The sequence below is a fragment of the Drosophila virilis genome, chromosome X (genome assembly GCF_030788295.1).
Source record: "Drosophila virilis strain 15010-1051.87 chromosome X, Dvir_AGI_RSII-ME, whole genome shotgun sequence".
Lineage (NCBI taxonomy): Eukaryota > Metazoa > Arthropoda > Insecta > Diptera > Drosophilidae > Drosophila > Drosophila virilis.
In genome coordinates this window covers 12,692,684-12,709,563 of record NC_091543.1, presented here as the reverse complement: position 1 = coordinate 12,709,563, position 16,880 = coordinate 12,692,684, and the positions used below count along the sequence as shown (strand labels likewise).

The following is a 16,880-nucleotide window of genomic DNA, read 5'->3' as shown; positions in this document are numbered from 1 at the left end:
GCGGAAGTGAAAAATGAATGTTTAGCTGTTGCTTAAATTTGTTACAAAAAAAGTATTTAATAAATCATTTAAAATTAGGCTGAGACACTGCAACACATTCGCTCTCTGTACACGCGCACGCACAAGTTGCACAGGGATTACACAACGCGCTTGACCTCAAAGAAGCGTTTCAGGTAATACACCTGGCCGACGGTCATCAGAACCAGGACGAGCGCCTCAAAGGTCGACCACAAGACGACACGCGAGTTGGTGCTCTCGTTGACCGAACGATGAATCTTGTCGCGCACCTGCAGCAACAATCACAAAAGAGAAAGAGAGAGACAGAGAGAGAGAGAGAGAGACAGAGTTAGTGGCATGTTGCAACTTGCAACTGGCAACAGCTGTGCACTCACATGCATGTACTCCTGCTCGTGCTTGACGCTGGTCAGCGTGCCGGATAGCTCGCGTATCATGTCCTCGAGCTTGGTGTGGCCCACCTCCTCTTCACCGGGTGCGCCCGGTGCACGCTGCGGTGCATCGCCCATTTCAATGGAGAACATGACCAGTTTGGGTGTCATGCTGCTGCGCTCGTTATTAAAGCAGACGGTATAGACACCCTTGGCCGGCGCAACGAATGTGAACTTGCCCGAAGATTCCTTTTCGCTTTCGTGCATCACATGCTGATCGGGCCCGGTGATTTTGATGTCCACATCTAGGAAGCCGCCCTCAATCACCTCGAATGTCACGCCTGCAATTGGACACTGTTGTTATGGCCCGCAATAGGTGTATATTTTTGCTAGCGATTTACTCACCGAATTTTGTGCCACCTTCGACATTCTCGAAGAAACATTCCTCGTTATGCGCATCCACGCTGACAATGAAGGCCTGGCCCGCAGTTGACAACAGTATTAGGCCACATAATGTGAGCAGTAGCTTGGCAACTGTTGTTTGCATTGTGCTGTCAATGTTTTAAGCTGATTTTCTGATAGTTTTGCGTGGAAATTGTTATAAATTTTCCAAACAGCGGCAGCCACGTAGTTGTACTTGTGTCGATTGGCAATATCGATAGTCGTGTGTGTTATCGAGCTGGCAACTGGGCATTGTAGCCGTTGCCATAAAAATACTAGCATTCAATTTGGAGCTTAAAACGGGCACACACAAGACTAAAAGTGTGCGCTAGCTTTCAAATAAGAGAACTAACTTAATAGCATAATCAAACGATATAATTATTAAGACTATGCAAGTGACTTGTTTAGATAAGCATTAAATATGCATAAATACGTCCTTAGGAGGTTATTTCAAAAGTGCATGGTGATTTTAAGCCTAAAAAGACCTAAATTTATATCTTTAAATAACTATGCTGCTTATTGAGCATAATTATATAGTATATTATTAAGTGACGGCTTTCTGCAGGTTAAATTGTATATGTTATTAGATATATATTTTAAGGCAACTAAGCGCGCGCTGTTATAACAGACCTTTAACAGCCGCATATCACTGTTAAGTATCGCTAGTACAGTAAAAATACTGAATACTATCGATATTTGCCGTTTTTTGGGCATTTTATGTTATTGCAAAATACAGTAGCGACAGCTTTATTTTGAATCTGCAAATTAACAGTTAGCTGTAAACCTTTAAGCCTGTCGGATGCTGTGCACGCAAAAGCGAAAAATTCAACGCGCTTAAAATAAATACAATAGACTTTGGATCACGTGCATATTGTCCTTATAATATTATTCAATTTTTTTTGTTGTTGTGCTGTTTTGAGTGCAGTGAACATACAATTTGTGAATTAATTATTGTTGTTTAGGTGCGACAAGTGTGCCAAGCAGCGTTGAGCGCATCAATCAAACGTAATTGCAAGCCAAACCACAAACAAAAACAACGCCTGGCCGATGCCATGGCTACTGATTTGGACGCCACGTGCAGACGGCGTCGCCGACACATTCAGCGACAATAGTTGGTATTGCCGACAACAACAATAATATTATTAACAGCAACAACACGAACAGTTGTTGACCATAAAGCCCAAAAGCTGAAAGTGGCGCCGCAGCATCTTTAAGTGTTTTGGTCACACCATAAATCAAGTGACAGGCGGCTCCGCGAACGGCGCGCCTAAACAAAACTCATTTGCACACGTTGTCCTTAGTGCCGTGTTTCTTTGTCGCAGCAGCAGCAGCAGCAGCAGCGGCAGCGCATAAATTTGCCAACAGTTGGCCGCGCCGCACGCACACTGTCCACCAACGCCAACGGAAGTGGGGGTAAGTCTTGAGATATTATTTATACATACATATCTGTATATAAATATATATTGCATACTTTTGTGCCACGCTCAGGGCAATGGCTGGCAATGCGCTCGCCTTTTGCCCCACTGTGCGCTCGCATATTCAAAATTGTGCTGCTGCGAAAGTGCCGTTATGTAGTAGCCCAGCACGCATTCAATGAGCAGGCAAGCAGACTGCGCAGCAAAGCACCGTTAGCGGACATCATTTGGCAAGTGCCGTTAATCGGGTGTCTGTCCGTCATTTCCCATTGCGCATTAGATTAGACTAGAAACAAATAAAAATATGCGATTTCGACTGCGCTTATTAATTATAACGAATTCAAAATTGGGCCAAACGGTTAACGGTAATTAGCATTGTTGCAGCTTTTGGTTATTTCCTTTTTGGCTCCGACTGCCCGCTGGCTTCTGGCCTTAAAATTTAATGTTGCCTGCACAACTCTGGCCAGAACAACAACAGCAGCAGCAGCAGCAGCGCAGCAGCAACTACACGCTGGCAACTCTAGCCCCCCTCCAACCCCTGTCCCTCTTTACGCGTCGCCTGCCTTTGCCCGCGTCTTGGCGTTTGCATTTTTGCCTGATTTATGCCAAAGGCAACAAAAAGCGCAAAATTATGATAAATCGCCACAAGTCGAAAATGTTAAGCAAAAAAGTAAAGCGGAAATATATATACATATATATATATATATATATATATTTATATATAAATTTGTAAGTAAAGCGAGTTAAGAAATTGCCATGTTTTATCCATAAATTTCGTGTACATATTTTGGCACGGTTATTCCCTTGTCGCAATTATAATAAACAAATTTGGTACCAACATGAACATAAATTTAGAAAATATCGACTGCTGCAAGCTAAGCGATATGCTATAAATTTTAACGGTCGTAAACTTGGTGCGGGGCATTACGATCTCGCGATGATAGGGTGGGAGAGAACCAGAGAAAAGAGAGGGATTCGGAGAGATGAGAAGGTAGGCCCTTTTCTTTTGTGTGTTCAATAAGAAGAGCGAGACAGAGAGAGGGAGAGAGAGAAAGAGAGAGAGAGAGAGAGAGAGAGAGAGAGAGAGAAGGAGAGAGAGAGAGAGAGAACGAGAAAGATAGAGAGCAAGAGAGTGACAGAGAAGCAGGCAGAGAAGAAAGCGAAAGAGCCACAAGTGCGCTCAGCACACAGTTCGATAAAGAAACGGAGAGAGACAAGAAGAGAAAGAGAGAGAGAGAGAGAGAGAGAGATACATATGTGATGCGCACATCTCGTAGCCCGCATCGGCATTCAAAGAATGCCCGACTGACTGTCAAAGCATACATTTTGACAGGAGGATGTCAACGAAATGTCTCGAATGAGTGCAATTTTGACAACGGGATTAGGATGTTACAGTTTTCTGTTATGTATGTAGATATATTATTGGATAGTTAGGTTTATTAGCTTTAAATTTGTTGTCATCCTTGAAAAGGTGTGCGCAAACATTTAACAGCAGTTGTTCAGTTCGACAGGCACTCGGTCGCAATATAGAGGGATTTCATGTAATCGTGAAGAGCAACTCTTGTTGGTAAATGTGCTCCTGATTTATTTATCATTTAGTTTAATTTGAAATGCAGTTTCAGTTTTGGGTGCCAGCTAAGCTACGAGCTTAATGCGACCAGTTCCAAATGCGGCTGCCGAAAAGGACGGTGTGACATAAAGGAAATCATTTGGACGCATTTACATGCGCTCATTTGGGCCAAAAGTGGTCATTGGTTTGGCTCATTAATATGAAATGGTCAGTCAAAACTGCAGCAATTAAATATGCAAGCTGCGGTCACCTTAAAACCGAGCTGAATGCGAGCCAGGGAGCGGGGCACGGGCGGGGTATTGGCAGCGGGGGCCAAGGGCAAGCGTGGCAGTGCGGGCGAAAGCGAGACAGACAGCTGTACCGCAAAGTCATGGAGCTGAAAGCGGCACCAACGCTTGACTGATTTAATGCATGTCAAAGTGTCAAAATGTGAAATGCACAAAGAAAATGGACACGCCCCGAACGCCGCCTCTCAACCCAATGCCGGGCCAGCCTCAAGTGGGGCGGGACCGCAATGACCAAATGGGTGACACACAGCCAAACAATTATAAATGATAAATGCCCGGCCCAGTGAAAACGAGAAACAAGTGGCGACTGACCGACTAGTAGATACCCTGCATCGGGCAGAGCAAGCATATATGCCTTTTCTGCTTTCCCCAGCATAACATTCTCTCCCTCTCCCCCTCTCTCTCTCTCTCTCGCTCTTTGAGCTAGCAGATGTCTATATACATTTCTTTCATATAGTCTCCAAATTTTGTAAATGTAGCTTAAGCAATCCTCGTCAAGCGGTAAGAAATATCTAAGCTGAAATTCGATATCGATATCGACTTATCGATTATAAAAATACCAGGCTAATTATTGGAAAAACTGAAAGGCTTGATGTGCTGTAGCTCTTCTTACCCTTCTTATACGCGAAGCCTGCTACAAACTCCTGCAAACCTGCAATATTTTTAATGTGTACAGGGTATTGAGAGTGACGAGTGCTGCGGTTGGGGTCGACCGGAGGGGGACGGGTTGGGGTAATGCTACACAGTTGCTTAACATTTAAACACACATATATTTAAGTTAATTTGGCTCAGCTCATTAATAAAGCAACACCCCACTGTCCCCTTTGCAGAACACACGCACACACACTCGCGCGCACACACACACACACAGGCAGAGGCACATCAACAGTTGCTCAAACTTTAAAATGTTGTTGTCCTTCTTCCGCTGGGGCTGACAAATGACAGGCGCTTGCATAATTTATGCATAATAAACCGAAGCGACGGTAAAATCAACTTATTAAAAATACGCAACTACTATAAATAACAAAAAGAGCTAGAGAGAGAGAGAGAGAGAGAGAGCGAGATGGACAGAGAGTGGGTAAGGGTGGGCGAGTGTGGGAGCGAGATGGCCAGCACAACTTTTAGTGTTTTTTTTTCCACCCATACAAGAGGCCGCGAAACTGAAGCGCGAGGTTTTCGTGCCGACCAACAATTTGGTGTCAAGTGGCAACAATAACAACAGCAACAGCAACAACAACAACAGCAACAACAACAGGAGCGACAACGATTACAACTAACGGTAATAGCTGTACATGACAACCGACCAAAACTGTTGGCATAATATTAACAACAACAACAACAAGAACAAGAAGAACACCCAACAGCTTGTCAGAGGCAGCTGCTTGCGATGCGCTCACGAAGAGTCTCACAGCTTGGCTAACACGTTTGCCACCATGTGGCACATGTCGTGCTCTTGCAGTTGTTAACTTTTTTAACATGCATTTTAACAACAAGTTGCAAAGCTTTTAACAACATGCTCTGAGTGCCCGGTTTGTAAAGCGATTGCAAAAAGTTTGTTCGAAGAACCAAAAGTGAAACGTTTAAGAATGCGGCACAAAGCGTAATTGATAAGACAAAACATAGCGAGAGCGCAAATGTACTCAAATGTCAGTTGCCAAGCACTTTAACAGGCACCTTTTTTTTAGCATTCATTGCAAAGGGACTTGCAAGTGTTTAAGTAGCAAAAATTTGAAGCCTTCAGCTGCTGGAATTTGTGTGTTTTCAATGCGTAAACTATTATTTTGTATACAATAATTTTTTATTCATCCACAAAAAGCCCTAAACAGAAACCTAGATAAATTGTTGATGGTATATATGTTATAATATTTACAATAATGTTTCATATACAAACATAGTTCTTTCCAAGTTTAAGTTTTAAATCAATTTTACAGAGTTGTCAGCCTATCGATAATTAAGCGCAGCCAACTTCAGCCTCGTCTGTTATCGATTAAAGTTGAGGTAATGCTCAAGTCTGAGCTGTTGTAATATTGCGTTTGTTATATTTATAAGCGTTTAATAACATTTTTTACAAATTTTATAAAAGACCAGTGTGGCCAACTTGTTTAGACCGGCCACCCATTAGGGTATTAAAGCGTTCGTTGTGCTGCACTTTCTATTTCTGCTCAAATTTATAGTTATTGTTGTTGTGGCAGTCGCTGCTTGCTTAGCTAAGCGTTTCCCATTGCTTTGCTGATTTATGCGCCCAAACAGTGCATGCTAAAACACACACACACAGTCACACACGCACGCACACCCACGCACACTCGCATTCGCACTGCTGCTCAAACTGTAAGCAGTGCACACACATAAATTAAGGTAAAGCAACTCTTCGCTGGCTCCTGTGAGGCGTCTCGCTCTCCCTCGCCCCTCTCTCTCTCTCTCTCTGTGTGTGTGTGGGTGAGTGATGCGTTTTCTTAACCTTATTTTTGTGTGCACTACTTAAACACAGACTCACACACGCACACACACACACGCTCGCATATAAAGTTGCACCCACTTGAATTCTGCCATTTGACCCTGGCTGAGCACCACGATGATGATCGGCCTGATAATGATAATCATGTTGATATGTGACTTCGATGGCAAAGCAATTTTGCAAATTGCACAAACACGACACACACACGCGACACACACACACATACAGGCAGCTGATGGTAACTGTAAGCGTTAGCGTGCCGTTATTTCTACACGCACACACACACACACTTGGTCGCACGGTGCGTATGATTAATTTAAATGCAATTCTATTTGCATAGTACAGCAACAGACACACACACACACACACACACACATGCACACTAGCAGCTGCAGCATACTTCACTTCACGTCTCTTCTTTGCGCTTCTCACTTCAAGCAATATTTGTTTGTTTTTCTTTTTGCCTTTCTTTTGCTGCTCAACCATTGACATTTGCCTTGCCTCTTCCCCACTCTCCCATGTGTGTGTGTGTGTGTGTGTCTTATGCTAATGTGTTTGTTTCTTGAAGCGTGCGCTGCATTGCATTCAGTGGCCGCTCTGCCGTCGCCCCCCTGGTAGCTTTTGTTTTCACTATTTGTTTGCTTAAAGCGCTTGAAATCAATTAAATGCATAGTTTCGAGTTGCTCGAGAGTCCGCCCGCCTGCTGCACGTCAACCGCCCCCCCTTCGGTACATCAAACCTGCTCTCTTGGCAATTCCAGGGCCAGCCAAAAAAGCTGCTGCATACTTTTGTGCGCACTGCACAAACATTTTTATGCGCCACGCTCGAATTCATTAGCACGCAAAAGTCAAGTTTTGCCAGCCGCTGCTCAGCCACTTGTGTCCTTTCGCCTTCTACCTTTCACGCTGCCCCACCGCTCCGCCTCTCTGCCTCTCCGCTAACCGCTCCGTTTGGCAGTCGTAACTGTCAGTGCGTCTGTCTGCTTGAAGTGTTTAGCTTATTGAAAAGTTTTCATTTTGGCGTCGCGCTCACGTTTAGCGTAAAGTTGCAGCCAAAGGCTCAACTTTGTGGCATGCTGCGGGCAGGTGGTGGGCGCGGTAAGGGATAAAGAGTAAGGGGGCTGGGTTCGCCTTAAATACTCAAATGACAAAGTGAAGTCAACTGGCAGCGCCGGCGTCGCCGGCAAATGTCGTGCTAATCAGTTGCCGTATGCAAGGGCTGCCTGCTGCCTGCTGCCTGACTCGGCAGCAATTGCCATTGCAACATCAACTGCGACTCTGAGTTCGAGTCTGACTGCCAAAGTTGAGCTTGAGTTATGTAGCGCGGCAGCAATTAGAGGCGAACTTTGTTGCTGAAATAGTTTTAGACAGCGTCGAGCGAGGACACGGCTGGCAATGAGCTGTTCATTGTGTGCCTCAGCACAATGGCTGTGTTATCGATCAATTTATCGTTCAATGCTAAGTTTTGGGCACACAAATTAACAATAGGTTAGTTATTTTGTATATGATATTTCGATTACTTATCGATAGTCTTGGGAGCCAATCGATATATTATCGATGCAATGTTAAGCGAATATTTACCTTAATCTAAAATCTGATTTATTAATCAAGCTAAAATTTTACATTCCAGTCATTGATTGGCTATCGATCGGTTTGTCGACAGTCATAAAAATTCCATAAATAATTAATCGATAACTTGTCGATGATTTGTTGCCAGGCACCAGTTCTTGAATGTATGTATGCGTCGAGGAATCCAAGTCAAATGAAATATCGATAGTTAATTAATAACGTTTTAATGTGTCGATAAATTATCGATAAACTTCTAGGCATTGCGATTGGCTGCATTGGCTCGCTTCACAATAGAATCTTTTTCCCCCTGTCCACACTTTATCATCGACAGCTACTTAAAATCAAATGCCTGCCATCGATATATATTATCTAAACTGAATGCTCAAACATATAAATAGTCAATTCGAATGTCAGTTTCAATGTGCATTAATAATAATGCGATTGCTCCCATATGTCTGTGCGTGTTATCAACGGAATGCAATAATCGTTATCGAACAAACAACTGAAACTGATTTATGAGCATTTTGTTGTTGCCGCTGTTGTCGTACAATGTGTTGCTCTTTAGCGCCACTTTTAACATGTCTACACCCCAGACAGGAGGCACACACCACACACACATACACACACACACACGATTCTTGTTGGCAGATGCGACCCTAATAAACCTTAACGAACGAATTGGCAACGAGTTAGACACCGCTAAGCCATTAAAAATGCCATCAATGCGAGCCGCCGAAAGCAAGGCACCGACCCGAAAAAAGAAAACCCCTTAACTGCCACTGTCAACTCCCAACTGTCAATGCCGGCGAGCAGCCGACCCCAAAACCCAACCAAACCGAACCAAACCAAACCAATCCAAACTAAACTATTCTAAGCCGTAAAAAAGGCAACAGGGTTCATCGACAAATAAATACTCTAGACATGTGACGTGTGAATATTTTATTTCCGCTCGGTAACAGGTTAATCATGGCTAGGTTTGTTATAGATTTCCTAAGGCAGCAAACAAGTTTTCCGTAAGCAAAGACATTATTCAACCGATTATACCTTTAAAGATATAATATATAAAAATGCAAAGTTCAGAAGATGTTGTGCACATATAAGAAACGTATTTGGCATAGTGGTCCTATCTGGCCAATATGCTGAACTATGTCATGAAGTTTGCTTTAAAGCAGATGAGTACATGGTAACGGCTCGACTGATCACGAATACATATGGATATATATATATCTATACGTTTCTGCTGTGCGTTACACATTGCGTAACATAATCAAAGTGCCCAACGCAAGGGCATGAAGAGAAAAACAAATCCATTTGGGAAGCGTATGGCATAATAATAATAACCGCCAACTTGTCACCTCACCTCCGGCACGAAGTCAACCTTTGTAATGGGCCCGGCCCGGCTTGGATCTTGGCTGATGCTGTCCTTGCTGTCCCTGCCGTTCCCGCTGTCCTGGCAGCAATGGGAAGCTCGTAAAAAGCATGTCGGAATGTTAAAAATTACGTGTGTCCTTTTTCTAATCGCAACTGCGTGCCACAGCTTGTGGGCGGGCAGGAGACATGCGAAAGCGTTACGTAACGAACTATTACATTTATTTCCTTTGTGAGAGCACACCTCTGGCCGCATGGGCGTGGTCGTCCAGCCGGCTGGGGAAAGGGGTGTCGACTGTCGCTGCTCCTGCTGCTGCTGCTGTCACTTTGCGGTTTAGTTCGTTGGCTTAGTTCATAAATGTTGCGAGCTTAAAACTGACCGAGTTTCAATCTAAATTTGAGTTTCAGTTTGCAACCGCAACCAGCCAACACTGCGCCTCTCCTCGACCCCCTTCTGGGCGTTTCATTTCATTTCGTTTCGCTGCGACGATTTTTTGTTTTTGTCTTTTATTCTTTGTCCGTTTGTGTGCCGCATACAAAGTGATAAAGAAATAAATAAATAATAAATTTCATTTTTATTTCAACTCGCACGATAAAAATATATGTATATAAATATATCTATATGTATGTGCCACAGGGGCTAGCCATGCCCACCAGACTCCGCCTGTCATGAAGTTTGTCGCCCGGCCAGCAGCTCAGTGGCTCAAGCAGATGACAGGGGCGGCTGCCCCGCCCCCTTTCACCACTGGGCAGTTCGCATTGAAGCTCAAATTTAATAACAGAGCGAGTTCATAAATTCTGCGTGGGTCACCAAAATGTACTTGGAAACTGGAATAGTTGTGACTATAATAAAAAAAAAAAATAAAAAAGAACGGAAAAAAAGGTTAAAAAAAAAATATATATATAGAGCAGGGCAACCCTGCCGACAATTCAGTCACTGAGTTATGTGCACCCTCCGCATGCCCCGAAACTGTCTCATAAAATCCACTGAAGTGCAGGTTGAGAGTGCGCTCTCTCCAGCGAATGCCGTTGCCAGCGAATGTTCCACTTAAAGTCAAGTGAACAATGAGTATACTCATTGAATGACAAAGTGCATTCATTGGACATTCACTGAGCTCTGCTCACATGCGAAAACTCTCCTTGAATATATGTTTGGCGCGTGGGCAATTATATTCTAATACAATCCAATTATGAACATCCATAACAATTTTCTATTGTGAATATAAATGTGTGCATAAATCTGACAGACAGATTATTATTTGATTGTTGATGACATTGCTAGGCATTGCTTTTGTTTAATATCGATATATTTATCGATACATTTATTGAAATCGTAATGTAAGTCCACAAATATCAATGTAAATAACTGCATTGATAAACCATAATATTGACATATTCATCATGCAAAATTATATAGTTTTTATTGCATATATTTTCCTATCGATATCGATACTCTTATCGTTAAATTCGCAAATGCTATTAATTTATTTTTACATTTATCCGCATCGCTAAAAGTTAACAATTTCCATAAACGCATTGTTGCATTTTATTGTATAGCTACATTCATGTATATGTTGATCGATAAATATTTGTTTCTTGTTGTTTTTGATATTTTTTACACTCGTATACAGTCGATATGTTTATCGATACTTTTTACGTCTTTTGTTTTGTGTGTGTTGTGCTTGTGATTGATTTTCAATTAAAATTATTATGAATATCGATATTTTATACACTCTCATACTGTCTTAAATCGATTACGAGGTGTATATCGATACTTTTTACGTCTACTTTTGGCTCTTATCAACGTAATCCAAATTAAATTCACTTAAATATATAAGTATTCTGTATACATATATGTTGATTTGTATTAAAACGAATTTCCACAACAATTTTCCACCAATTTTTCACAGTTGAGTGTGGAATCTCTAGCCGAATTCTCGTCGACTTCGTGTCACGTGAAAAAACACGAAACTTGTAATTGGGTCTGAGTGCCTTGTATATTTAGTTTTATAAGCAGCTTATCAGCGGCAGATGCATATACTTAGCCGGATGAAAGTCACATCCAGGCTAAGGTCCTGTCTACTGTGTCCAATCTTGCTTGGCTTGCGAGGCGACTTCTCACTGTCTGCCAGACGGACGGCAATTAATCATAAGCAGCAGATAAACCTTGAGCATGCTGCCGTGTGCCAGGCATACCGAGCAAAAAACATGAGCGAGCCTTTGGCACCGGCACCTGAGCTGCCACAACTGAAGAGCTAGCCAATTGGAGGCGTGGCAAGGCGAGTTGGCCAAAAGTTGTGAGCCAGGCCAGCTGGCAGTTGCCAGTTGCCGGTTGCAAGTTGTTGGCGTTGTCTGCCTGGAGTTGGACTCTGTCAGGCTGTCACACGGGGTAGCTAAAGCAAATCCCAGCGCAGGATATGGCAAAACTCCATGGAGGCTCAGGCCAGCAGGGCGCACGGAATGCACAACAGCGAAATAATTCGGTGAGCCGCAAGCTTGCTGCAAAATATTGCGTCTGTGCGTGCCCCATTGCTACACACACACACACAATCACACACACACGTGCACACAGACACGTGGAGCCCCATTGTGTGTGCGTGTGTGCCTGCGGGCGTTGCTGTCGCAATGCGTAACACGTGCTGCAAATGAAAGCTGATGCGGAAAGCTTACCACGCAGCTTTTCTTTTTGCTGTAAAATGGCAAGCAATTTGCTTTCTGACTGCGAATATCTTTATATATGGCGTATACGCAACTACAGCTATTCGTCTGATCTATGCCTTGTATATAAATATGTATATATACTATATATAATATATGCATTATAACGTAAACCCATTGCAAATATGGAGAAATTGGGTAGGATAGTATAACGTGTAAATGCTCGATCAACATCAGAAGCTGAGGCAATCTTAGCATATTGGTTTGTCCAGCTGCTCTCGAAAACTGCAAAAGCTGCACTCTTGATATTTTAAATAGAGATAGAGATGGAGATAAAGATAGAGATAGAGAAAGAGATAGAGATAGAGATAGAGATAGAGATAGAGATAGAGATAGAGATAGAGATAGAGATAGAGATAGAGATAGAGATAGAGATAGAGATAGAGATAGAGATAGAGATAGAGATAGAGATAGAGATTAGAGATAGAGATTAGAGATAGAGATAGAGATAGAGATAGAGATAGAGATAGAGATAGAGATAGAGATAGAGCTAGAGATAGATGGATAGAGATAGAGATAGAGATAGAGATAGAGATAGAATATAGCGATAGAGATAGAGGATAGAGATAGAGATAGAGATAGAGATAGAGATAGAGATAGAGATAGAGATAGAGATAAGAGATAGAGATAGAGATAGAGATAGAGATAGAGATAGAGATAGAGATAGGATATAGAGATAGAGATAGAGATAGGAGCATAGAAGATAGAGATAGAGCTAGAGATAGAGCATAGAGATAGAGATAGAGATAGAGATAGAGATAGAGATAGAGATAGAGATAGAGATAGAGATAGAGATAGAGATAGAGATAGAGATAGAGATAGAGATAGAGATAGAGATAGAGATAGAGATCGAGATAGAGATAGAGATAGAGATAGAGATAGAGATAGAGATAGAGATAGAGATAGAGATAGAGATAGAGATAGAGATAGAGATAGAGATAGAGATAGAGATAGAGATAGAGATAGAGATAGAGATAGAGATAGAGATAGAGATAGGATAGAGATAGAGATAGAGATAGAGATAGAGATAGAGATAGAGATAGAGGATAGATAGAGATAGAGATAGAGATAGAGATAGAGATAGAGATAGAGATAGAGATAGAGATAGAGATAGAGATAGAGATAGAGATAGAGATAGAGATAGAGATAGAGATAGAGATAGAGATAGAGATAGAGATAGAGATAGAGATAGAGATAGAGATAGAGATAGAGATAGAGATAGAGATAGAGATAGAGATAGAGATAGAGATAGAGATAGAGATAGAGATAGAGATAGAGATAGAGATAGAGATAGAGATAGAGATAGAGATAGAGATAGAGATAGAGATAGAGATAGAGATAGAGATAGAGATAGAGATTAGAGATAGAGATAGAGATAGAGATAGAGATAGAGATAGAGATAGAGATAGAGATAGAGATAGAGATAGATAGAGATAGAGATAGAGATAGAGATAGAGATCGAGATAGAGATAGAGATAGAGATAGAGATAGAGATAGAGATAGAGATAGAGATAGAGATAGAGATAGAGATAGAGATAGATATAGAGATAGAGATAGAGATAGAGATAGAGATAGAGATAGAGATAGAGATAGAGATAGAGATAGAGATAGAGATAGGATTGAGATTGAGACAGCGATAGAGGTAGAGAATGAGATAGAGAGATAGATTGGCATAACTCGGAGAAAGCAAGATTTGGAATTTTGTCTCTCTTTTGATGTACACAGATTGCAAACTTATCACATTTTGAATATCATCTCCCATTCTAGTCAGAATTCTATAAACTTATCTTTTATATTTAACGTCTATAGAAGAAACCGCGAATGCTTGTAGTGGCAGCTAGTTGGTGATCACAGGATATCTTCTAGTTGGGCATGTCCGTCGTTCTCATAACATTTCCAATATGTGCCGCTCGCTAGCCCCAGCCGTTCCGCCTGGCTAACATATCACATGATCGTACCATAAAATACTTCAATCTTATGTCTTTCATAGCCTATTACTGTATTCCATGCTCATAGCCAATATTCGTATATCCCTTTAGCGGTTCCATAAAGGTTTGCTCCCCAAGTCTGTGCCATCTAATTTGTTAAGATATTTTATGTTTTCGCCAGCTTGTTAGCCTGTTTATCGCGGCATATTTGATTTAAGTAATAATGCGATTTCTCAAATTACATGTAACACTCGCTTTTTACGTGCAATTCTGTGTGTGTGTGTGTGTGTGTGTGTGTGTGATGTGGGCGTATTGTGGGCGCGACAGCTTAGTTGCATTGCTTTTGCTTAGCTTGGCCCAAAGGGGCACCTGTCTGTACGTTCACCTCCGTCGCTCGCCGCTCCGGCTCTCGCTTCTTGGGCGACTTTGATAGCGCCATAATTTCACAAACAGTCTATACTTTTTCAGCAGCCACCCCGCTGACTCCTCTCCTCCTCCCACCCATTCGGCTGGCAGCCCTTCGGCTGCGCATGCTGTTTTCTTTCACTCTGCCTCGTAATTTGCATTTAAATTTGCCAATGTTTTGCCTTTTCGCTTGTTGCCAAAACAAAAGAAACAACACAGAGGCGCTGCTGCTTGGTTAGGAGCGTGAGTGGGGGGGGGGGGAGGGGGTATCGGTGGATATTTGTGGGCGTTGGGCATGGGGCGTGTTATCGGCGCAAGTTGACAACTTTCTGCAATGCGTTCGCCGAGATTTGTTTAATATTCGCCCGCATGATATCTACGGCAAACTCAACTCAAAAAAAAAGGACCTTTAAAACCGAATTTTAAACACTCTTAACGGGGTTTCAGTCATGTGCGTAGAATTGCAAAGCTCAACATTGCTAAGCCTGTTGAACATATCTTGAAAAGCAGAAAGTTCTTTCAGATCGAAACTCATTTTCGTATCGATTCTTTCTGTAGAGCCTCAGGATAAAGGTCGCGATACTTTGGAAGACAGTGAATTTATTTGTGCAAGAACATAGCTATGGCAGCTTTATAATATGGTAATCCGATACCAAAAAGAAATCTACATGAAATAGTCTTAAGACTGACAGACAAATGAACAGATGCACTGAGATATGCTATATGCTATATGCTATATGCTATATGCTATATGCTATATGCCATGTGCCATATAGAATCAATATGTCGATCATGAATATAGATAAACTTTTCACAGCCAGAGATATCTTCTTCGTGACGTAGTTAATGGACCCTATGTAAGTGTATAAGAAACTGTGTCCACATCCCACGCTCTGTTGCTAACCGCCCACTAGCCACGCCCACACGGCTTTGATGTTTCTTATGAAGAAACAAAAATAACGAAAAACAAAAAAAATAAACAAACAGCAAAAACAAAAGTGCCAAGTTGGCTAAGTTGTTAGTGAAATAAATGTTAGAGGTTGCCTGAGCAGTGAGGGGCATGGGGGTGTGGCTGGGAGGTGCTCAAAAGCTGTAGCCAAATATTAAATAACCTTTCGTTTATTGGCTTAGACATGAGACGCTCCACGTGCTGCCACTCACACGACGCACAGTTGTGGCAGCTAGCTCCGCATTCCGCTCTGCCCCCATCTCGCTCTATCCCATCTTCCTCCCGCATTCCATTCCATGGCATTCCATTCCATTTCGTTTCGTTCCATTTCGTTTCGTTTTGCTTCGTTTTATTGCCGCAAATTTCGTTTGATAAGCCGGCCAACTTTTTACAGTTGACAGTTCTGCCCCATTCGACTGGCCCATGGAACCCACTCGACTTTGGCTGTGGCCCGCTGTGTTAACCCGCCTTGTTGCGGGCTGGCCCAAAGTTTTGTGCCTCTGCCGCAGCCCAAAAAATTTGACGTAAAAGCTCATTAACGTGATATAAATTAGATTTTGGGTGTTAGTGCAGAAAATTTAGATACACTTTGCAACACTTGGCATAGTTAATGCTCGGTTCTCGGGTCGATGGGTCGTTGCGTTTGTTGGGCAACGTTTCTCTGTCTCGCTCGCTCTCTCCCTCTCACTCTCTCTCTCTCCCTAGCTCACTCTGTGTGTATGTGGGTGTCATACTCGTTAGGCATATTGTTGCCTCCGTCCCCTCCATTTGGCCCACACTTATGTAAGTCGGAACCTCGCATGTCGGCAGCTCAGCTGAAAGTTTATCACACATTGCTCGACCCCAAAATGGTTTGCAATTAGTTCGGCTTGGGGTTTCTTTATTCTTTATACCTTTTTTTTTTTGTTTTGTTTGGGTCGCAACAGCATTATATTTTATTGCCTATTTTCTAGTGGAGCGGTTTTTGGGTGCCATAGAATTATTTTATCGAGCCAGTTAAACCTGCAGCTAATTAGCTCTAGAATAAATGAAATTATTTCGAAACATTCTCGAGCTGTCAATACGATGTGTTTTATAAGCAATTCAAGTTTTTTCCGTTTTGTAATTTCATTATTATTTATTAATCATATAAATGTTCTCTTTATTGTTTGTGAGCAAAGAAAGGCTGAGGAAAATTTTCTGATTCATCAAAATCAATTTGAATAATGAAGAATTTAAGTTGAATTCGCAGAGAAAACAAATGTTCAATAATGATTGAAAGCCCACATTACTTTACTTACTTCCTGTTTCATATCAATCTCTATATAGAAAACTGTTTGATCTGGTGATCACGCTAAGACGGGGTTTTGGTTAATTCCACCCGCAAGTGTGAAAAATAAGTGAAAAACGT

The 16,880-nt window shown here is 42.1% G+C and overlaps 2 protein-coding genes across 2 annotated transcripts in view; one reads left to right on the top strand and one right to left on the bottom strand.

The window, feature by feature from the left end:
• Window positions 1-32: 32 nt before the first annotated feature.
• CHOp24 (transmembrane p24 trafficking protein CHOp24) lies at window positions 33-1,047 on the bottom strand. The gene is made up of 3 exons (XM_002059455.4): window positions 792-1,047; window positions 393-727; window positions 33-287 (listed from the first exon to the last, which is right to left on the bottom strand). The coding sequence occupies exons 1-3, from the start codon at window positions 931-933 to the stop codon at window positions 138-140; spliced, it is 627 nt and encodes a 208-aa protein (XP_002059491.1). The 5' UTR covers window positions 934-1,047; the 3' UTR covers window positions 33-137.
• A 570-nt stretch (window positions 1,048-1,617) lies between these two features.
• LOC6633242 (uncharacterized) overlaps window positions 1,618-16,880 on the top strand; it is a 100,645-nt gene continuing 85,382 nt past the window's right edge. Inside the window, exon 1 of the mRNA XM_032440179.2 lies at window positions 1,618-2,240. The gene's annotated coding sequence lies outside the window, so the exon portion shown is untranslated. The remainder of the gene's footprint in view (window positions 2,241-16,880) is intronic.

Coding starts and splice junctions, on each gene's coding strand:
- CHOp24 (XM_002059455.4), bottom strand. CDS start 933: ATGCAAACAACAGTTGCCAAGCTACTGCTCACATTATGTGGCCTAATA. Junction 728..791: donor CGAAGGTGGCACAAAATTCG/GTGAGTAAATCG, acceptor GTCCAATTGCAG/GCGTGACATTCGAGGTGATT. Junction 288..392: donor ACGAGCAGGAGTACATGCAT/GTGAGTGCACAG, acceptor TTGTTGCTGCAG/GTGCGCGACAAGATTCATCG.